Source organism: Stenella coeruleoalba (genome assembly GCF_951394435.1).
Source record: "Stenella coeruleoalba genome assembly, chromosome: X".
Lineage (NCBI taxonomy): Eukaryota > Metazoa > Chordata > Mammalia > Artiodactyla > Delphinidae > Stenella > Stenella coeruleoalba.
Window position 1 is genome coordinate 78,119,315 of NC_137152.1, and position 24,812 is coordinate 78,144,126.

Sequence of the window (24,812 nt, forward strand, 5' to 3'; positions counted from 1 at the left end):
CAGAAAACATGCCCTAGTCCCTGTGCGAGGCAGTAGGAGGCAGGACTCTCCCTGGAACCCTGCCCATGGAGCTCCTTTTGCCCAATATGTCTCCTCCCTCTTCTCCTCCCCCCACTTCCTTTCCAGTTGCTTTAACAACTTGTTCAAGTCACTTCATCTAAGAAACCCTCCCTACTGCTCCAACTTTAGCCTAGATATCCCTTCTGGGTGTTTTCGTACCTCCATGCTAGCATATTTTACCCTGCAATGTGTTCATCTCCATATCCTCAGTGACCAGCACTATAATTAGCCTACCATGGGTAGGCTAGTCACTAAGGATATGTGCGTGTGTACACACACATAGTGATGTGTGTGTGTACACCTACACCCCCACACCCCCCCCCACACACATATATACTCATTGAGTTATAGTAACTCAATGAATTAATATAACAATGAATGAACCAAACAACCAAAGATGAAAAATATCAAAATTTTGGCTGTCCAGAGCTCACATTCTAGTGGAAAAGGCCGTCAAAGGAACAAATTCTAATACTAAAATGATACATATATACAAAGGGCTTGTGAGAGAGCAGAGGAGAGAGGCATTTGTTCTGTCTGATTTTAGGAAGGCTTCAAAGAGGAGACATGTGTACTGCAGCCTTTCACATTTAAAGAAGTCCTTCCTTTTTTTGTTTCCCCAACTGATTTGGTGTTTATGTATAGTGGTAAACATGTATATTTCCTAGTTTTCCATGCCGAGTTCAAAGTGGAAAGACAGCTATTTCATTTCCAGGGAAGCAGCTTTCAGGTAATTATTATGATCTGAAGGTTATCTATCATATGGTTAGACAGCAGTAACCAAGCTTCAATTACTTCTTATGACTGACAGCCGTCCTGAGCAATAGGCTAATCAATGCAGATTATGTAGGGCAAAATCAGTTACTTAAAGACTGACTTGTCTGGTGTTACTTTGGGGCAGTGGGTCTTATCCAGGGATGATCTTGCCTCCCAGGAGACATTTGGCAAGGTCTAGAGACATTTTTGGTTGTTACAAACAAGGAGGAAGTGCTGCTAGCATCTAGTGGATGAAACCTGGGATGCCGCTAAATATCCTGCAATGTACAGGATGGTTCCTCACAACAAAGAAATAATTCTTGCCAAGATTGAGAAAGCCGGCTTTAGGGTTATCTGCTAAAGATTTTTTTTTTTTAATTTTCATTTGGAAGACAATGCGAGGTGACTCAAATTAATAAGCAGAATTTGTACTAGATAAATTAATAATTCATCTATTTGTCACATCAATTTAATATATTAACAATAATTTCAATTATTGACTTGATCACTGTAAAGTATTGTTTTAATTACTGATATTTTCTATATCATTGAAAGATGCTCTGGTTCATATGACTTGTATAATTTGTAAATCATGCATGTAAATTGTAGGAAAATTAGAAACCATAGGCAAAAAAAAAAAAAAATTAACTGAAATCCTACTACCCAGAGATAATATTAATAGCTTGCCATATATTCTTCCAGACATTTGTCTGTGCAAGTACATATGTATTTAAATTTTGAATATATTTTTCTTAAAATAATAATAATAAAAAGTCTTGTGAAAGTTTAAGTCCTAAGTGTATATTTACTTGTACTTCCTAGCGGCTTATGCCTGTATGTATATGATCATCAGCATTTAGTGTATAGTGCCATTGGTTATCCCTTCAGTTGTGATTTAAAATATTAATTAGCTCATTTCATGATGCCTTTTTAAAAATACCTGGTCTTTGATGCCATGCTAGCCATCATTGACTATTGGAAGTTACCTGTAAATAGACAGGTGTAATCTTGCTTTCTCTTTTTGTTTTTGCATAATACCCTCATTAAAGTTGCCTGTGGCAATTGGTAATTGGTGAATTGCTAGTTGGGCCCGTTCACACTAGTGCTTCATAAACCTTCTGCTACTTGTCTCTGCTGTACATTTTAAGAACCATTATTTACCTCAGCTAGGCTGTCTTTTAGTTAACAAGTGCAAACTGTTAAATCACAAAAACCTTTCACAAAAGTAATAGTATGATTTGAAGTCAGACCAAATATCCTTCTAAATATATCTATCTATATTTATATAAATACATTTATATAAATATATTTATATATTAAATATATATATATATGTTTTCCTTTTGTTTCCTCTCATTCTCTTCTTGAATCAAATTTCAAAGTCATAGAATACAGTCTTTGAAGCCCTTTTTTCTTTTTAAGATCTAAAACATGTTATAATCCTGATGATGAAACAGTTTGTATTTTTGCTCATATAATTGTTTTGATTTTATTTTCTGCAAGTGTTTGGTCTCACAATAATCAGAATGTCCTGATTTTCTTGATAGGACTTTTAGGCAAAAAGCCAGGGAATAGACCAGTCATTCGTTTAAATCCTGGCATTTTGAATTGGAAGATGTTCAAAGTCTATTATTATTCAAGATCTTATAAATTCTGTGTTCAAATTAGTGGATTACTCACTATGATAGTTTAGTTGAAGTCATTTATTTTTTGCAGATTTCACTAATAGTGCATAAAAGAGCCAAACTTGTTTATATGGAGACAGTATAGTTTGGAATAGTGTATAATTTGTTTTTGCTCAGTTGTCTTTGGTCTAGAAGAAAAAGAAACAAGCTTCATGTACCTTAGAGACAAATAAAGCAACAGTGATTCGGAAGAGCAAGACAGATGATCAACTAAAATGTGGCTGAAATAATAAATATAACTGTAGTGACCAATTGTAATCTCCAGATGGGAGATATGGGTTGATGTCCCTTACAACCTGGAAACTTTATTTTGAAGATTAATTATTTTTAGTGTTATAAGCCATTCTCTTTCATCAGATGACATCTCTAAGAAAGTATTTGCCCAAGTACTTGCTCCTTAGTTTAAAATACAAATTTATAAATAAAACATCAATTTAAGATTAAGCTTCTTTAATACATCATAATTATGTGGTTGTTCTTTCATACTATATTAAAAGTCTAAAGCATATAATATTTTCATAGAAATATATTTTTATTACATTTGAGCATTATTTAGGCCAAATATGTTTTAGATAATCCTTTAGGCAACAGGCTTTAATGCATAGGGCAAATTAATTTATAACTATTACTGTAACTATAACTGCTTACGTATGTAGATATTGTTGCTCGAACATTTTTGTAAGTGCCTGGAAAGTATCTATAAAATAGGCAACCCAAAAGTACATTGCTGCTCAGCATTGTTTGAATTGCCAAAAGTTCCAAATTTGCAAAATATAAATGAAGGAAATGTTTTCTGTGAAATGCACACTTGGGTTCATTTAAATAGTTTAAAAAAGAATCTTGGGGAATAGAACTTTAAATAGAAAAGATTATTTGTTTATTTCCAAGTACCCTTCTTTGTTTGTTTTCTGTCTTTAGCTGGAATATGCTGATACAAGACAGCTCTGCTTTTCCAGTTTGCTTGCTTGCTTTTTCTCATTCATTCATTCAGCAAATATTTACTGAGTTCCCACTGAATTAAAGATACTGTTCTAGCTACTGGCACTTTTTAGTTTACTAAAATTTCTGCCCTCATGAAATTTGACTTGTAATGGGGAAGGTGAGATAATAAACTATAAACATTATTATTAGGAAAATTATGTGTTACAACATAATAAATGCAATGGAAAGAAAAAAAAATGTGCCAAATGGGAAAGCCGCATGGCAATGGCTGACAGGTTTCAGCATTAAAGTTCCTTGTACAATCAGTATTTTAAATTAAGACTTAGATTTTAGCACTGTAACTTTTTCTGTAAGTATAGGAATCACTGAGTTTTCTTGTTTAGAAGACTTCACTAGTTACAATTAGATGATTTTTTTAATACAAACCCTAACTATTTCATAAGTTGTGTATCCTTATGTGGTATAGGAGAAATAAAAATGAATTCTGCCCCCCTTGAGAGAAAGAGTCTTCCCAAGGGCTTTATCATTTCAATTAAATAATTATAACCTTGTCATCTGAAATATGGAGGCTATGCAAACAGAGATCTTTACCTAGAAGCAGACAGGAGCTCTCACAAAAGATGGGATGTATAGCAAAGCATGTAGTACAGTAAAAGCATATTTTTAGTGCCAAAAAAAGTGAAAAATTCTAAGGAACTTACAAAGACATTGAGTTCATCTTGGATTCTTTTTGCCCTGGTCCTTGTTCTCTGCCAGCTGTCAGCTAATTGATCTGATAAACTAATGCAGTACTGTGTCACTCAATTCTCCACTACATGCATGCCCTTTAAATTCAGGACAGTGCCTTAATCTGGCAGAGCAATTCTGCTGTCAAGAACTTCTTGCAGCATGGCTAGCTGATAGAGGAAATGTTGGGGAGAAAGGCAGCCTTTCTTGTACCTCCGAAAGAACATCATGTAAGTGGCTGCCTAATCTTTCTAGGTCTAAGATTTTTTTCTCCCCATCAAGGACATTCCACAACTCAACTTGTCTGTTTTGGTCTCATAATCCAGCTCTATGATCTGTGTTTTTCAGATTGGCATCCTCTGGTATTGGCTTCCCCCGTGATATAGATCAGGGATCAGCAGTCTATGACCCAGGGGCCAAATCCAGCCTGCCCTCTGCTTTTGTAAATAAAGTTGTGTTGGCTTACAGCCAAACTCCTTTGTTTCTGTATTGTCTGTGGCTGCTTTCACTCTATGATGGCAATGGTGGGGCTGAGTCTTTGAGACAGGGTCCATATGACCCACAAGGCCGAAAATATTTACCATCTGGCCCTTTACAGAAAAAGCTTGCTGACTCTTAATATAGCACATGCAAACAAGGGGATGGAGGTGAGATTCTGATAGGAAAATCACAGAAAACAGATACAGTCTCTTGTGTTTTAACTTTCAAATGCAGTCCCTCCTTAAGAGGGGTTAGCTTTTAGAGAAGATGGGAATTAGGAGTTTCACTAGAAGAGATGTGGTATCAGCTAGACTGTTGATTTCCCCTTTCCTTTCCAGGTGACATTCATGTCTTTATATATTGCCCCTGAGACAGAACTGCTGCCCTCATCTTGCATGCTCAGCAGGATACTGCTGGGAGTGACCCAAGCCTTAGTGAGACCCAAGTCTTGCTTAGCCAATAGTCCTGAACTTACTTCTGTATCCCTGGAGGCAAAAGATACTGTACTTCTATGTCATTTTAGTGCCTATAGTATATTAGATATACAATATATGCTTTATACTCCTGATTTTCCCCCTACTCTGCCTTATGCTATGATACACACGTATCCCGATTGGTAGAACAATCCTTTGTCATAACGGGCAGGATTTCTTAGTTTTGACTTTCAGTAGGAATATCTCTACAGTCTATTCCTTTGGATCCCTGTCCTTCAGTCTTAAATGTGAGCATTACCAAGGGTCTACCCTTTGTCCTACATAATTTTTCCTGAGCAGTTCATATCTATTCTCACGGTTTCTACTCTTTCTTGAGTTGTGATCTTATTCTTCAGCTCTAGCCTCAAGTTTATTGTCTGTTGGATGTCTCCAACTAGATTTCCCACAACTGTCTCCAACTCAGCATATTCAGAATGGAGCTCATTACATCTATTACCAATTTCCTGTTTTGGTTAATTATATAACTAATTAATGAACATATTCTCTGTTTTGGTTAATTAAATAAACATATTCTCTGCTTCTGTTAATTAAATAAACATATTCTCTGTTTTGGTTAGTTATACGACTTGATATCTTCTTCTCCGCCACCATTAACATCTATTCAACCCCAAGTTCATGTTGATTCTGTCTGAATCACAGTCACTTCAACTGCCCTAGTTTTGGTATTTGTTGTCTCTCCCCTGCAGTTATCTTTTCAGTCATCCTGACTTCAGACTTAGTACCCTCCAAACCATCTTTATACCACTGCAAGATATTCCTTTCTAAAACCTAGGTCTCCCATGTGCAGCAACATGGATGCAATTAGAGATTATCATACTAAGTGAAGTAAGTCAGAAAGAGAAAGACAAATGCCATATGATATCACTTATATGTGGAATCTAAAATATGACACAAATGAACCTGTCTGTGAAACAGAAACATAATCAGGGACATAGAAAAAGACTGGAGGTTGCCAAGGGGGAGGCGGGTGGGAGAGGGATGGAGTGGGAGTTTGGGATTAGCAGATGCAAACTGGTATATACAGAATGGATAAACAACAAGGTCCTACTGTATAGCACAGGAAACTATATTCAATGTCCTGTGATAAAGCATAATGGAAAAGAATATAAAAAAGAATGTATATATATGTTTAACTGAGTCACTTTGCTGTATAGCAGTAATTAACACAATACTGTAAATCAACTATACTTGAATTTTAAAAATTTTAAAAATAATAATAAAACCTAGGTCTCACTGGGAGACCCATCTTCTCAGACCTTTAATGGCCGCCCATGGGTGACAGTAAAGTCTAAACTATCATTTGGAAACCCTTGGCAGTCTAATTTGCCCCCAACTACTCTTCTTTTCCTCTGCTCAGAATGCCATCATGTGCACCATCGTCCTTTCACCTGGTGAAATCATTTTCTTCCTTCAAGACTCCGTTCAGTGGTGACTTTCTCCATTACATCTTTCCTAATCTCTCCTCCTCAACTCCAAGGAGAATTCATCACTCCCTAGTTTGTATGTTTCCATCACGTGGTTAATGTGATGTCACATGGCGCTCATTATAATTGGTGGTGTGCAGACCTGCTTTCTCCTTTATGCTGTGAGTTCCTCTGGAATAAATGTATCTCACCTGTCTGTGAATTTTTGTCACACAACAGAGTGTGTGGCACATAGTCACCAGCAGATATTTATTGATCCGTAACCATATTTGTAACTGGTGATCATGCTCCTTCTGTGCTAGACATCTAATAATAAATGTCTTTTGTATTAAATGCTTCAAAGCCCTCTAGCTGTCTCCTTCCACTTCCCCTGGCCTTCCTTGGCCATTTTTTTCCAAAACCTTTCATTATTTTAATGATTCTTTTGACTCTTCATCAACATTGATTCAGCAAATATTTGACTGAAGTACTTAAACTTATCTACATTCACCCCATCACTCATCATTGTGAAATCCCAAAGTGACCTATATTTTCCATGTACATATAACTCTTGAGTGAGCTATCCAAAGGCACAGGAAGTACCTCACGTTTACTGTTTTATTTGTACATTCTAGTATCCAGCCTCTCATTTGTCAGCATTACTTTGTGATTTACTGTTCCCTTATGACAGACTATGACCCCTTAAATCTTCATTATTTATCCATGGCCAACTACTCCCCTGCTTATGTCTCTAGGATGTTTTTCTCTTTATGGTAAAAATCATTACAGAAGGACTATTCTTCAAACATACACCTGATCTTTCTACCTTCTCTAAGTCTTGCCGTCTTCAAAAACGCTTTGAAGGGAATAAAACTTTTATTTAGGGGAGTTGCTGCATTTTAAAAGAAGAAAAATAGTCGTTAAGTTTTACAGGATAAAGTTTAGTCATATTAAATTTCTTAAGTATATCATAGTGTTGTATTTTACCTTTATAGTACTTAAGCATAAACATGCACAATATGTAGAAAGTAACATTGAGATTTCATTGTAGTAGAGTATCTGTGAGTCAGAAAGGCATTATACAGAAGTTCACACTGAAAGAAGTCAAATCTAAAACACAACGTTTATTATTGCAAAGTTTTGTACAGGAAATAAAATCCAGTGTGTCTGTAAACTCCCTAAATCCCCTAGTAAGTTATTTGTCCAACATGTCAGGCCTAATGGCAAAATCCCTCTATACCAATAAATAAGGCAGCTTAAGCAGAAGATTCATGATGAAGCCAGAAAACTCCTCTATAAATAATGGCATAGTATCCAGGGAGGAAGGAGGTAAAGGAGAGGGCAGTAGATCATTAGCATAGTAAGACAAGGATATTTCCATCAGTAAGGAAGCAGTGATATTTGGCCAAATCTAGGTCATGATCAAGGATATAATCACAAGTGGGATGGGTTTTACATTGTGGAATGTAGCTGCATTGCGCGTATACAGATGGAATGGCTTGCTTCCCAGAAAACAATCACCACCATATAACAATGTCCTTATTATTTCTAGTTTTGAAAAGAGGATCTTAAAGCGGGATACCCTGGTCCTGCCCTCTATCCTATCCAAACCCAATTGTGAAGTGATCCACACTCTAATTTAATTTTCAGGTATTTTCACAGATCAACTCTTTCTGGCTGTAGCAACCCCAGATTCAAGGGGTTGAATAACAAGATATTCATGTTATTTTTCCTTTTTTATGAACTACTGACTCAGACATACATACTTCTAGAGCCAAAATATCCTAGAATAGAAAGTGAGGAATTCCCCGTAGGTTTATCTCGTAACTCAGGCTCCTGGCATGTTTTCCAGAGCCTTTTAGCAGCTACATAGCTATTCTTCAAATAGGTTTTTAGAGAAAGCAGGTTCATAATTTGACTTGGTTCCACTGCTTTGCCATTCTTACTATAAAATTATTTTTAATTCTCAAACAGAGTTTCTCTTCTTAGAGTTCAAACGCAGGCACTGTTATTCTGCTTCTGGAAATCTGGAAGATATCAGATAAGCTTTGTCCTTTAAATAAATATCCACTTCCATGGATAGAGTTATATCCGTGTCCATGGATAGAGTTATATCCCTTAATCCTGTCTTCCCTGAGCTTAGTTATCCATCTTTTTTTGATTCGTGGTTTGGCATTTCCCAAACTTGCAGCATTTCCCTTATTCTTCATTAGAGTTCTCCTCAGGTTTTTATATATCCTTTAAACAAAGGAAGATCCAGATTTGTGAGGCCTGAGTTTATATAAATTGGGATGATCCATTTAGGAAAAAGAATACGAAAATATTTTTCTTTTGCAAGCTTCACAAAAACACATGGGCAGGTGAACACGTTGCCAGCGCCCCTCCCCCACCCCATGCAAGTGAGGGGTACTGATGCTCTTTCTTCATTTAGCGTCATGGTGAATCTGCCTCTGCCCTTAGAGTTGTTCCTCCCATAAATTAAGCACAGCTCTTTAAAAAAGGCCAAACTGTCAAAAGAGATAAACCTAAGTCAGAATGTTGTTATCACACGTGCTAAGCTAGTATTTACACTAAATTAATCATCACTGTCTTCATTAATTAAGAAATACTTATTACATGCCGCCTTTGTATTAGATGCTCTGTTCGGTTTATACTTGAGTGCTTATCTGAATATATCATACATGAAGCAAACTAAACCAACACAGCGCCTGCCCTTTCAGATGCTGTTAAACTAAGCCAAGACTGAAGCAAATGTACATAAAGGAAATCTTTGGTTATCTGAATCCATGTTACATATTTAACGTATATGAAAAAGGATGAGCGCATCTTGATGTGATGGTTAGGTCAGCAGTCCTTGGGGTCTCCAATTTAATCTGAGGGAAGAGAGGTTTAGAGATATTCTCTCTCTCTTCTACTTAATGAAAATGACATTTCCCTTACCAACAATACAGCATGGAAGTGTCAGGTTCACTGCAGGACCGCTGTGACCTCTAGGGGCCGTCTTGCCATGCTTTTCTGTGCCTCATCAGCTTTCCTTTTTTTATCTGTGTTGCTTGGCTTCCAGTCATTGTTTAGTGTTCTATATGTTTCTCTATGTATGAAAATTATCCTGATTGTTCAGACATCAATAAAGGGAAAGGTGCTACCCCATAATTACTGGAAGGACATCTTTCTGTCAATATCCTGGAAAGTGGGGCAACAACTCATCAAACAATCACTTTCTTCTTAGAAGAGCACAGAGTTCTGACTGGCAATCAAGATGGCTTTGTGAAAAGTAAATTGAGCAAAACCATTTTTGTTTACTTCTGTGAAAGAATCGATGCCTTGTTAGTCCAAGACAGAATCTTTATTCGCAAAGAATTTGATTCCCTCCCATGTGACATTTATTCTCAATGATGATTGAAAAAAAAAAATAGGACCTAGACTCTAGACTCTAGAATACTATTTCAACTGACAGTCTAGGAGATTGACTGAAAGAGGACTAATACTCTAGTGCTTCTTTGGATGACCCCTAAGTGCCAGAAGCACAAGAGCCTTGTCTGTGATACTTTCGCTGATCCCCCTACATGGTAGTTACTCAATGAAAGTTTCCTGCTTCTCAGAGAAGGTACAAATCACTGGGTGCAAATAAGGCTCCATTTGCCTTAGCTTTTTTGCTTCTTGGGCCTTTTCTTCCTTTCCCTGTCTTTCCCATCACCAAAAGGACAGAAAAATTATCAATGGCAATAAGTCCAGAGGAATTTCTAACACTTCATTAAAATTTATATATATATATATAAATTTTAATATGTATATGCAAATTTAATATATATATGAACATTTTTTTGATGTGTATCTTCCCTCAGAAATAAGTTCAGTTAGGAATCAGTCAAATAGAAAATAATTAAGGGCATCAAGCAGACAGCATAGACACAAGAACATGCATAAATTCACTAGAAAAAGGTTTTTGATTCTTAGAGTACTAATCAGCAGTATTACATTGTGTATTAATCAGCATCAGTATTAATTAATCATTAATAGATTAATTAATAATTAATAGATTAATCAGTATTAATCAGCAGTATATGAGGTGTGACTATTTTTTAAAGACAAACCAGAAACGTGTAGAGTCAAAGGAATTTTACCCCCATTGTTATCTTAATTGAAAGATAATGACAGGACTTCCCTGGTGGTGCAGTGCTTAAGAATCCGCCTGCCAATGCAGGGGACATGGGTTCCATCCCTGGCCTGGGAAGATCCCAGATGCCACGGAGCAACAAAGCCTGTGTGCCACAACTACTGAACCTGCACTCTAGAGCCTGCGAGCCACAACTGCTGAGCCCATGTGCCACAACTACTGAAGCCCGCGTGCCTAGAGCCCACACTCCGCAACAAGAGAAGCCACGACAATGAGAAACCCGCGCACCGCAATGAAGAGTAGCCCCCGCTCGCCGCAACTAGAGAAAGCCCCCGCACAGCAACGAGGACCCAACACAGCCAAAAATAAAAACAAATAAATAAATAAATTTATTTTAAAAAAAAAAAGATAATGACATTTCCCAAAATATTCTGTAAATGCCTGTTTTAGATTTGTCCTAAGGGTTATGTGGCCTGTGCTTTAGATCTTTTCAGGGGTCCTAAATCTTTGCAATTTGAGGGTAGATTTGATTTTGAAATCAGCCAAAAGTGATATTGAGCCACGTTTTATGAATCAGGTGTATGATCGAACTGGGTAACAAAGTTTCTGGTCAAAAATATTGCAGATCTAAAATAATGAGACTGATTTTATTTGATTCAGAGCTCAATTCTGAAAGAGAAGTTTCAATCACAGAGTAATGGTCCTCACCAAAATAAGTTTATGGCTTCCCAAGGTGGCCATTTGAAGGATGGGATTCCTGGTTTCAACAGAAATATTGGAACCAATCTTACAAGTTTACAGTTGCACCTTAAACTGTTATAAAACAATGCTATGATGTGTTGCGAGAATTAGCGTGTGGAAAACTGGGAATAGCCTTACTCTAGATATTGGTTAGCCCATCTTTTAGGGTATTTTTTTCCCAGCTTGGTTCATTTTTGGGGGTGGGAGAGACATACGTATGAGGATGGAGAAACCTATAATTTAAAAAATAATGTGCAACAAGGAGAGAAGACCCAAGGGAAAACCTAAACATTATTAAATTTATAGAGAGGACTCTGTATGAGAGACTTGTTATTTTTTTTTTAATTTTTAATTTAATTAAATTAATTAATTAATTTATTTATTTTGGCTGTGTTGGGTCTTCGTTTCTGTGCAAGGGCTTTCTCTAGTTGCGGTGAGCGGGGGACACTCTTCATTGCGGTGCGTGGGCCTCTCACTGTTGCAGCCTCTCTTGTTGCAGAGCACAAGCTCCAGACGCGCAGGCTCAGTAGTTGTGGCTCACGGGCCTAGTTGCTCCGCGGCATGTGAGATCTTCCCAGACCAGGGCTCGAACCCGTGTCCCCTGCATTGGCAGGCAGATTCTCAACCACTGCGCCACCAGGGAAGCCTGAGACTTGTTATTTTAGAAAATGATGTTGAGCGGCTTAATTTGGAGTCCAAACTAATTTTCCTAAGGTCCTCTCTTACCCCATCCCTCCTTCCAGCATTTACCCTACAAAGTCAGAAATTCCCCCACATTGCATTTGAGGATCAGCTTTACTTTTGTGGGACTCAGGCACCATAGTGCTTCCTGGGGACACGTTATACCTCAGAGAGGAATTTTTCAAGGAAGATATTGACCAGGTTTCTATTTCTCAGCAGCCAATAGACAAGATATGGGCTTAAGAAACTGACAGCTTTTAATTAGACATCAGGAAGTATTTCCTCTTAGAAGTGATTAAGTATCAGCATAGGTTCCTGCAGGAGGTCATGGAACCCTATTCACAGGCAGAGGACTGGAGCATTTCTTGAGGGTCTTTCCTGTTCTGAGTGTATATTTCTACTTGTCAAGGTAATCTGATATTCTTTTCCAAGTCTCCAAGGTGCTTTTCAACCCACCCAAATTGGTCTCATCAAAAACCTAATTGATTGTGCTGCCTCTTGCATCTTCTAAGATGCTGACAGTAATAAGGCTGTAAACTCAGCTCTCAGAGCTGTAACAGACCACTTGGTTTGCCCTTTCCCCCCACCCACCCCTCCCCAAGATGCTTTCCCATTAAAATATCTTATCAGTCACTTCAGAATTTTATTTTGTTCCTTTAGTTCAAAATAATTTTTTTTTAAGTTATAGATTAACTTCCTATAGGCGCCCAAAGCGCTTCGTAGATTTTAATCAAGTTGAGGTCCATAGAGGCATGTCAAACTCAATTGTTTTTCTTTCCCAGATGGAAAGAGGGATACTCCAATACCTACTAAGAAAAATATGTCTGCAGAAACTTGCAGCGTTTGAAAACCTCTTCCATGCTCCAGATTGTCGATTAACTTCTAGCTAATCAGAGTTCAGCATTCTAATGGACTGTGACGGGAGAGGCAATTTTTCCTCCAACTTCAGATCCCATGTTTTTGCAGTTGTAAGGCAAATTTTAAAAGAAGGCCTTGGGGATTACATCCAGCCTTCATTATCGGTGCATGACCGCTTTGTAACCAACTGCAAGTTTAATATACAAGGAGATTTGCACATAACAGTCTTCTTTTCTTCCTTCTTCTCATTTTGAATAATTTACCTTTGAGATTCTCTTCACGACCACACTAGTGTGCAAAGATCTGTTTGTCTGTCAAACCTCCTGATATGTACAGCATATGAAAGATGCATTAATTTTTTACTTGTTTCCTAAGGAGGCTGAACAGTAAGCTGGTTGTGCTGAATACAAGAGAGGGCTGCTTTAGTGAACATGTACTGGAATTCACTTAACTGGCTTCCTCTTCTGCAGCAGATCAGTTTCTTCTATGAGTCTCCCCTCTGCCAAGAGGGAGTCATTTATACAAATAAACTCAAGGAACTTTTCATCTAAACTTTCCTCCCGAACCTGAGACGGTTTGGTCTTAAACCAAAAGATCACTGGCAGAGCTGTGTGTTATGAACGTGTGTGGATCACGCAAATATCTCATTCAAAACAAAGATCTCCTTTTCAAAGTTAGAAAACATCTTTTTCTTTTAACGTTGGAGGTTCTATGTAAACACTCATCTCTACACAAGTGAACTTTCACTGCAGAGTGTGGCGCTATGTCCCTGTGACAAACGTCATGGATTTCAGCCCTCAGAAACACTAAGCATTGGCATTTTTAAGAAAATAAATGTAGAGGTCAGTGAGCCACAACCTTTGGATGATTAGGAAAGAAACCCACCATTCGAAGGTGGATGATGCTTATTTCAAGGCCACTCAGATTTTCCACAATAAAGAAATATGAGATGTGTAGGGAATTATGTATAGAGAGGTTCTTGGTAATTTCATGTTTTGAGAATTCCCAGGCTGAAAACTATTATTATGTAAATCGACAAACTCCAGCTCCCAGTTCTTAGAAAACGAGAAGCGTATCTGAAGTTTAACTAGGTTTTGACCTTTTATGTTAGGAAGACTACAGTAGGGAAGAATGGAGCTAGGAAGTTCATTAGGGATTATTTTATGTAAGGTGGTCAGGGAAGTCCTCACTGATTAGAAGACATTGAAGCAGAGACTCGGTAGCCCTGTCTGAGAGCAGAGAGAACACAAGTGGAAAGTCTCTGAGGGAAGTTGACCAGCGGGGATAGAACAGAATGACCCAGAACAAGTAGTGGGGGGACCAGATCACGTCAGGCCTTGTAGGCTGTTGGAAGGGCTTTTTTTCTTCAACTCTGAGTAGGAATAGATGGATTCTCTGACAAACAGACTGAGAGAAAGGAGGAGGAAGGAAGGAGGGGGAATGAGCTGAGGACAGAGCTTTAGGGGAAGGTAAAAATTAAGGGTGGAAGAGGGCAGTGTAGTCGAGGAAGGAAGGAACATAGCATCTTTGGAATCTAAGAGGGCAGAAAATATCTATTTTGTTTGATTTGGTTATGTAGCCTATATCTCTGTGATTCATACCATAGTTACTTACGTTAGTGAGCACAACTTAAATCTCCATCTAACTACAGTATCAGTACATATGTTCGGTGTCTATTACTGAGACACCTAAGCACTCGAGCAAGCTAATCAAGGTTTCAATTACCCCAGTGAGAAAGTTAGACTTCTCAGTTACAATCACAGTTGACTGGTTGATGAGGTATTCATGAGATCTTCCATAAGAGGAATTTTATAGGTCGCTTGCACCATAATAAGTGGAAATATCTGGGAAAGAAAAAAGTTTAGCAGTATTACGGTGCTGATAGAGTCTTCAAAGGTACTGACTCTCAGTGTGGTTGCTGCAGCTGAAAATTCTTTGCCCTGAGCATTTGTCATGACTCCTTCAATCCAACATGCCCTCTAAACACAGTGAAACTAGAGAAAAGGAACATCTAAAGTTGTTTGATGTTAATTAAAGGGTAGGATTCTTTCCTTTTTTTTAATGGAAAGCCCAAATTTGTGCCCAAATCACTGCTACCATCTTATGTAGGTTTTTCTCTAATCATCTGGTAGTTCAGTTCTTTGTTCAAATACTGAAAAATTCATCTCGGCTCACATTGTCTCTTCCCATTTGTAACCTGCCATGATCATTCTCAAATGGGACTGACAAAGACCTGGAAGAGTAGATGAGTCCAGATTTACTATGACCTTTGGTATTCTTTAGGATTTTCACTCACTTGTACTAACAAATAGGGACCTCGGCCCAAGTTACACATCAGTAGTGGTAACATATATTGGGATCTGTGCTTCCCAGTAACCCTTACCCTTGGTTACAGGCAAGTGCAGCAAATTGCAGAAATGTCTAGCAGCCAGAACAATTCAAGCAAAGAATGTGGTAGGTATCTACCTATGTGAAGCAGAGTAAATGGGAAGGAAGGAGAATTTTGTTAAAGAAAATTTTTTTGGAAAATGATGAAAAGGCATCATACATAGGATTGCCTTTCCTTTTCGTCGTCATGCTCAGCACATCTCTGGGACAAGGAAAGGACATTGCTGCTCTAACCCTAGTTCACTGGTCTGGACCACCTTTCCATCTCTACCTTTTTTGCCTCCTGTTACGCCTGGAATTAAATGAGAACCCCAACCAGCAAAAAGGTTATAATGTTCATCTTCTCTTCTCTTTGAAATCCTCCAGTAGATGGTTTTCCAGTAGGACCAGCAGCCTCCTATGGGTCAGGTGGGGAAAGTTTAAGAAAGTTTCGTGAGACCTGGGGTAGAAGACTGAGTGTAGACTAATTCTCCTTTAAGCAGACCAAGTGAATGACATTCTGAGATAAATACTCACAAAAGAAAGAAAAGCAAACTTCTTATTTCCACATCAAATGGCACTAGAGTATGTGCTTCATTTTCTCAGGGTGATGACAGAACTAACTCCAGATGTTAAACAACAAACAATAACAGAAAAAAAAAAAAAAATCCACTGCCTTCCCCAGGAAACCTCATCCCTCTGTTTTTGCCACAATCTCATAAGGTGTGTTGAACCTTAAGTAAGACAATGCATGTATTTCATTATTAGTCTACATAGCAAAATGTTCTATGATGTTTTTGTTCCTTAGATTTGTCAAATACAGTATATAAACCCCAGAATTTTCCCCAAAAAATTATCGTTCATTTTATCTATATCTTTTTTCTCATGGCTCAAGAAGGCAACTTCTGTCATCTGTTCAAAGGTTTGGGGTGTGAGAGAGATTGTGTGTTTCATTTCTTCATAGTTTTAACTGATATTGCACGATTTCCATATCAAAAAGGAGTCTTCCTTCTCCCCAGTGCACATGAGCATATGTGAGCCTGCTCCTGGGCTAGAGGAAATGGAGTACAGATCCTGAATTGGTACTGCCCAACTGTGGAATTATATAATAATAATAACCAGCCCATTTACTGCATACTTCTTCTATGTGCCAGGCACTGTGCTTAATTGCTTTCGATGCAATATCACATTAAATCACAAACCAACACTGTGAAGTACAGTTATTTCGTAGATCAGCAGAGCAGGCTTAACACAGTTAAGTAAGTGACCCAAAGTGATAAAGCATGATGGTCGCTAGGCAGCTAGGATTTAAACCGGATCTCTCAGTTCCTAAAGGCCATCCTGTGTTCACAAGGGTATGCTGCTCTACTCAGAGTGTTTGGATTATGGGTCCTGATTTGAGAGGAACAAAATAAATAGGCCTCTTTCCCATTATTTTTACTCTGGGAATAAAATTTCTGGGTCAGGAAACTTTAGAAATCTTATCAACGAGATGCATTAAAAAATGGAGCCGTAGAATCATCATACCTATCTAAGAAAGATAGAAATGTACAGTATCCAAGTCAGCTCTTCTTTGATTTAAATTTTAAGTGTTCTATGTTACTTTAAAAGAGGTGATTAAAAGAAACAATTTCAAATTCTAAAGAGGTTAGCATAAAACAGAAAGAAGGTAAAAGAAAAAAAGAGCTCCAAAAGCACTGTTTGAATTAAAGCTAAAAGAGGATCAGGTCCTAGGACAGTTCAAGATAAAAGGTGTGGAGAGAATTTCACCTATTTCATTGAGTTTTCATTAAAGAATTATCTCGGTGACTCACATTTAGTGTATAAAAAGATTTTCAATATAATACGTACCAGGTTTCTTTATATTGTTGCCAAATGATTTGACTCAGTACCATCTGCGAATCCTTCTAATATCCCTGATGTATGAAGAAACACTCAGGGGCATGATCACAGTGTGCCTCTGGCACCAATGTTGCCAATTTGTTCACCAGGACATTTCCAATACATTCTTTTAAGGTTATGTAACTCTCTTCTAGCACAGCTTCCGATACTGAAATGAATCACAATCTTGACAAGTGTATTCACACAGGTACCCAGGATGATCCAAAACTCAAAAGAGAAAAGATTACATTTCTAAGTTTTTTTTTTCATGAGTGCCAAGTGATGGTGATATATATGGATTTTAAAAATTACCTTAGGTGCCAATAATATGGTACAGTTATAAATTATGTTCAGTATGCTTATGAGGGTAGATGGTGTCAAGATGCTACATTTCTAGTCCTGGGTCATGTCTTCCAAAAAGACATCATCCTCATGTCTTCCAAAAAAGAGGGAGGGGGTTGTGCAGAATAAACTATTGAAAACACATGAGGTAACATGTGCTTACTGTTTAAACTTTCAGATGTTTCTTTTACACATAATAATCACTGCCATCATGTATTGAGCGTTTCTCTGTACCAGGCATCGTCTTCAGTGTTTTATATAAACATTATTTCCCTTAATCTATTTAACAACCCAGCGATTTCAGTAGTAGTGTCTGCATTCTACAGATGTGGAAACTAAAGCTCAGAGAAGTGAAGTAACTAACTTGTTCAAGGTCACACAGCTTTTAGGATAAGTGATGGGAGTTTAGATATGAAACCAGGTTAAGGTGACTCCAAGATCCATTTTTCTTCCTAATTGCTCCACTTCTCCATCCCTCAAATATACTTTGGCTTCCAGTGAGATCACAGTGTTCACAAAGTGCTTCTGAAGTGAGCATGGGATAAAAAGCCATTGAAGGCAATGGGAGTAAGGAAAGGGTTTTGGTGGGAGGTGATTTTTGTTTTTAAATATCACAAGGTTAGAAGATGCTGGGTTTGTGTAGACCTGACATGAAAGAAGCTGGCATCTGAGCCTCTTGGAATTTTCGAAAAAAGTTTCATCCATTTCGTAAAGCTTAATTGGAATATATGAGAGGTCTTAGCATTTACATAAGCTTTTTTTTTTTTTTTTGCATATGACATTTTTAGTCCATAGGTCTCATTTGTTAATTATGCACAACAAGGGAAATAAGATTTGTAATTTATTCATACTTTTCAGTAAGGCAATAGAGTCTTACAATCAGTGAGAGACTTAAAATGAGGTTAGTGAATACATTTTGCAGTAAATCCTAGAGACAATTTTTGTTACATTTTGCTCCTTCTGTGCTTTTTCCTGACTCTTGAAAAATAGATATGCCAGTAAAACTAAGACTTTTTTTCTGTAAACATTTCTTATCTTGTATGAGGTTACTACCAAAAAACTTTCTCAATTAGCAGCATCCTTTTAGCAGAACACAGTTCTGTACATTGACAGAATCTAATCAGCTGGCATTCCCAGCCCTAAGAAATAATGATTGACGCTTACTTGAGAATCATGTTGAAGTAGAGGAGTTAGCATTTTAAAATGTTTAGTGAGGCTTAACAAATATACAGTGTTGTTAACCACAGTCAATTATTTAAAGGTTTTTCTAAAAAAAATTCTGAGCTCAAATTTGCTCCTGTTGCTTTTATTCTTTTAATCATTTGGGTTTTGTTTTATAGGAATTAGGGTGAAAAGAATGCATCCCATCCCTCAAAAGGGTTCTCTCCCCATCGGCTTTCACATTTTTGGAAGAGTTAAACAAAGTCTTGAAATTTCCTATCTTGCTCTCTAGTAAAACTAAAGGTTGTTGATATGAAACCATAGTTAAGATTTCCCTTTCTCTTTTTAAATTTATTTCTTAAGGAGAGAGAAGTAAACAGGCACGTGTTTCCCACCCCTAATTTCCTAAAGCCAGAGTCAAAGAGTGAAACCACCAAGAGGAATAGGATGTTCTTTTTAGGCCTTCATGAGGCCTCTTCATGAAGACAGAATTGGTGATATCAGAACTGAATCTTACTCCACAGTCTGTGTTGCTTGAAAAATATATGCCTTTGTAGATGCGTTCATTCATTTCTATTAATGCCAAACCACAGAAATTATTTTCTTCTTCTGTTTCGGTCTCTTTGGGATTGCACATGCCATTTCAAATTGTGTGACTGTTTTGTAGTTAAATTTATCCCTAAAACATTTAAGATGTGAACTGATGAACCTTTTACTTGGTCTGTTTCATTGTTTATAGATTTACATTCATGGTGTTTTAGTAGTGCCAGTTGCAAGTCTACCTTTCATATAGAAATTTAACCTATTCACATATGCCAAATTTCTCTACTAGTGATTTAGTGATATTGTTGACTGATTTTCTTCTACCCCGAATTGCATTAGTTCAGATTTTTATATAAACTATTTTTTTAGTTTTACTCTATTTTTAAGAAAGAAAAAGGAATGAAATGTGAAGAATGCTACAGAAATAGTATGATTCAGGTCCATGAATCACATAATGCCTATCAGTGATCTATATCAACATTTCTGTTCTCAAAATATAGTTTAGATTTGGGCTTTCTTGTGTTTTTATAATTATTCTACTGTCTTCATTACATAATCTTAGTCTATAAAAGGATGCTTATAAAAAATCAACAGTCTTGGGAATAGGATTCCCAAATTTATCACATAAAAATACTGAATGCCCAGTTAAATATGAATTTAGATAAACCATGAAAAAATCTTTTGTTAGCAATGTGTCCCAAATATTACATGATTTTTTTAACATAAATATATCCCAAGTATTGTATGGATAATGAATAATTTTTAGTATCAATGTGTCCCACATATCGCATGAAATTTATTAGTATAAGTATATGCCAAGTATTGAATAGGATATACTTCCACTAAAAAAAATGATTCACGGTTTATCTAAATTCAAGTTTAACTGAGGGTCCTGTTTTTTATCTGACAACTCTACTTGGAAGGCATCATGGTAATGTGAGTGAACATATGTGCTTCTGGTACTTAAGTAGCTGTGTAGCCTTGGGCATCTCACTTAACCTACCTCAACCTAAGTATCAGCATCTGTAAAATGAGAACAAATACTAGGTTTTCTATAAATATTTGAAGTTATTTACTTAAAACACCTGGCACATAATAAATTTCCATTAAACACTAGCTGTTATTATCAGAACAAGGAAGAAATACAAACGCAAGTTACCAGTTTTTTCCATCTTCATAATAAATGACAGCACTCAGCAGTTAAATAGCCCATTAGACTGATAATGGAAGAGTCCACCTGATCTCAGGTGGCCTCAGCCTGAAGAGGCTCGGCTCGAAGCAGGCTTTCGGTTCCCGGCCAGAGATTGAGGTCGGGTTTCCTATGGCCGGTTCTTTTGATTTGCCTGGTTCAGAGTCCCTGTTTGGCTCAGGATCCTCCCCTGTGTGCGCACGCGTCTCTCAGCCAAGATGGATTCTACCGAAGAGGCCTGTGGGTAGTTGGCACCGCTTACTGTGGGGTGGCGCCCCCTCCCTTTTTGACCTCCAAGGAGCTTTCTAGTTGGGAAGGTTTCCTTGACTTTGAGAATGAGAAAAATGTGGTCTCCTATCTTCTAGCTGGGCAGGGCCCAGCCTCCTCTCTCAATTGTCCTGCTATTCTCATCTTGGAGTATCGGTCCACAGAGAACGAATCTCCAATTGCTTTCCCTGGGTTGCAGGGGGTGGCCCATCTACCTCCTGCCTCACACCCAGATGTTGGTTGATTGTTTACCAGATCAAAGATTTGACTGATAATAAAATGTACACAAGCATTAACCTCCCTTCCCTCCTCTGCTACTCACCTTCTCTCATGTTACCAAAGATCATGCAACTTGTTAATATCAGAGCCTGAATGTATTGCCTTTGCACATTGTCTTTTTATTCTAAGTTACAATTTTATTTCAATCCTGCCTTTTTCAAACATCTACTTTTTTAAATTGTATTATTTTTATTGAGATATAATTTACATATCATAAAATTCACTGTTGTGCAGTATACAATTCAGTGGTTTTTAGTATGTTCACAAGGTTCTGCAACCATCACCACTACATAATTCCAGAACATTTTCATCATGCCCAGAAAGAAACCCCATTCTCATTAGCAGTCACTCTGCATTCCCCCCTCCTCCTTCCCCTGGCAACCACTAATCTACTTTGTCTCCATGGATTTACCTATTCTGGACATTATATATAAATGGAATCATAACCATATGTGGCCTTTTGTGTCTTCTTTCACTGAGCGTAATATTTTAAGGTTCATCCATGTTGTGGCATGTATCAGTACTTTATTCTTTTTATGCTTGAATAATATTCCATCATATGGATATATATGTACCACATTTTGTTTATCCATTTATCAGTTGGTGGACATTTGGGTTGTTTCCACTTATTGGCTATTAGAAATGATGCTGCTAATGAACATTCTTGTACAAGTTTTTGTGTGAACACGTGCTTTCTTTTGTCTTGGATATATACCTAGGAGTGGAATTGTTGTGTCATATTATAACTCTATGTTTAGCATTTTGAGGAACTCAGACAGCTTTCCAGGATGACTCATTATTCTACATTCACACCAGCAATACAAAGCATTCCAATTTCTCCAATTCTTCATTTATTATGATCTGTTTTGTTGTTTTTTATTATAGCCATCCTAGTGTTCATGAAGTGAACTGTGGTTTTGATTTGCAGTTCCCTAGTGATTAATGATGTTGAACATCTTTTCAAATACTTATTGGCTCTTTATCTTCTTTGCAGAAATATCTATTTAAATTGTTTGCCCATTTTTAGTTGGGTTATTTATCATTTTATTGTTGAGTAGTAAGAGTTTTTATATATTCTTATCAGATATATGATTTGCTGATATTTTCTCCCATTCTGTGGGTTATCTCTTCACTCTCTTGACAGTGTTCTTTTTTGTTTTTATTTTTTCCTCCCTTTTGGCCACCCCACACAGCTTGCTGGACCTTAGTTCCCCAACCAGGGATCGAACCTGGGCTCTGGCAGTGAGAGTGCCGCGTCCTAACCACTGGACCCCCAGGGAATTCCCTTGGCAGTGTCCTTTGATGGATAAAAGTTTTTGGTTTTTGTGAAGTCTTATTTATCTATTTTTCCCCTTTGGTTGTTTGTGCTTTTGGTGTCATCCACATTGTCTTTCTGCCATGAAGAATAAAACAAACACTAAACCCTGAGAAGAGAGACATGAGTTATTTTCCCAACTTTGCAATTACATAAATGTGTGACCTTAGGCAAGTATTTAAACTCATTCAGAACCCAGTTTCCACATCTGCAAAAAGAAGCTGGATTCAGCAGAGCAGACGATTTGCAATTTGGGGTGAATAAATTAATCTCTATGAAACCCCCTATGTTAGCGGTTCTCAACCTGGGTAACATTTGGCAATCTCTGGAGACAATTTTGGTTGTCAGAACCGGGGAGGGGTGCTACTGGCATCTAGTCAGTAGAGGTCAGGAGTGCTGCTAAATATCTTACAAGACACAGGGTGCTCCCACAACAAAGAATTGTCTTGCCCCAAATGACAGTAGTGCTGAAGCTGAGAAACCCTGTTCTAAAATTATGACTCTATTATTCAAATTTATTTTAAGTGGTAGTCTTTGAGTTTGTCTGCAGGAGCCAGATTATTTTGTGCTCTTAGCCTAATGTTAGATGTACTAGTGTTACAGGGGCAGGAGAAGGGGGAGGTACCAATAATTCTTGCCAGTCAAGAGAATTTTTTTGAAAGTGTTTTCAAGGCTTTTAAAAACTACTATTACCTTTTAATACGAAGAAAAAATATTTCAATATAGATACCTCCAGGCCAAGGCTTGTAGATGTATTCTTGTTATTGAATCCTTTTCTTTAGGATTTCTGGAACAAAATAGCTTTTGTGAGATAGTTGGTACATGCTGTGAAGTATGTCTGATGAATCATAAGAGGAAAAAAACCCAGAACAACTTAATGGAAGGAACTTGCAGTCGGTGTGTCTCTGCATTAGTGATTTCTCTAAAATGACTATTCTCTAAAATACTATTAGTCCAGCAGAACAATTTACTCCAGCGTTCTCCCATACGGTCTACTGGAATGTACTGATTACCTTGAGTTCCACAGATAATCTGTCCAAAATAAAATAGACAATAGCTTGAAATATGCTTCAGCACTCTTAAAGATCTTGGCATGTAAAAAGCTATTAAACGTGCAGGTGTTTCTTTCCTGTAATAATATAGATGGAATGGTGACCACCTCCACCACACCCACCCACCACTATCATTGTCATAGACAAGGTGTTCTAAGTATTTTATAAATGTATCTCATTTTTCTTACAAAAATCTTATCACGTAGTTAAAAAAAAACATTTTTCAGATAAGGGGAAAATGTAAAATAGAGTGGTACAATACCTGCTAAGCCATATTTTCCTATTAAACTTTTTCTTCTTTTTTTTTTTTTTTTGCGGTACGCGGGCCTCTCACTGTTGTGGCCTCTCCCGTTGCGGAGCACAGGCTCCGGTCACGCAGGCTCAGCGACCATGGCTCACGGGCCCAGCCGCTCTGCGGCATGCGGGATCTTCCCGGACCGGGGCACGAACCCGTGTCCCCTGCATCGGCAGGTGGACTCTCAACCACTGCGCCACCAGGGAAGCCCTAAACTTTTTCTTATGTATCAAAACTATTTCATATTTCAACCACAGAGACAATATATTTATTGTTAAAAAATCTGTGAACATTCATGTTTCGAATTTTCTAGCACCCCAGGTAATAGCAGTTAAAGCCTGAGTTACATATAATTTTTTTTCAAGAAGAATTATCTTACGATTATTTCTTTCTCTCAAAAGTACATGGGGGCTTCCCTGGTGGCGCAGTGGTTGGGAGTCCGCCTGCTGATGCAGGGAACGTGGGTTCGTGTCCTGGTCCAGGAGGATCCCGCGTGCCGCGGAGCGGCTGGGCCCATGAGCCGTGGCTGCTGGGCCTGCGTGTCTGGAGCCTGTGCTCCACAATGGGAGAGGCCACAATAATGAGAGGCCCACGTACCGCAAAAAAAAAAAAAAAAAAATGTATATGAATGTACCTCAAAGCTGCTGTAATACTTTTCCATCTCTGAGCACCCACACTTGTGTGTATAGAATTTTAATGTTGTACAACTCCTCCAATATATACGTAATGGAATAATTTTTGTTTAACTTTGTTTATTTGTACAGGAAGCAGTGAAAGAAAACAACAAGAGAAAAGAAATGGAAGAGAAGACTAGGAGGGCAAAGCTTGCAAAAGAGAAAGCTGAACAAGAAAAGTTAGAACGCCAGAAGAAAAAGAAACAACTCATTGATATAAACAAAGGTATGAAGTGCTTCCGTTTTTTAAGAAAGAGGTATGAAGTGCAAAATAATTGCACTTAATTATTGATAATTTTGAATTACAAGGTGAATAATGGTTTTGGTAGGAAATTCACAATATTATTAGTTACTTGTATCAAATGTCTTTCATGTTATTATCTGTATTTCTTTTCATCCTGCACTGAACACAGGCTTTCAGATAATCAATGCAAGGTAATATGTTGTTGCAACACTCTTTTTTTCTTCATTTATTTTACCAAATCATATTATGTTCTGGATGAG

The 24,812-nt window shown here is 37.6% G+C and overlaps 1 protein-coding gene across 6 annotated transcripts in view; it reads left to right on the plus strand.

The window, feature by feature from the left end:
* Positions 1 to 24,812, plus strand: part of DIAPH2 (diaphanous related formin 2) — an 891,299-nt gene that overhangs the window by 665,765 nt on the left and 200,722 nt on the right. For all 6 annotated transcript variants that reach the window (XM_079910016.1, XM_079910017.1, XM_079910018.1 and 3 more), the window contains one exon: positions 24,399 to 24,534. In XM_079910016.1, coding sequence (XP_079766142.1) covers positions 24,399 to 24,534 — 136 coding nt within the window. The remainder of the gene's footprint in view (positions 1 to 24,398; positions 24,535 to 24,812) is intronic.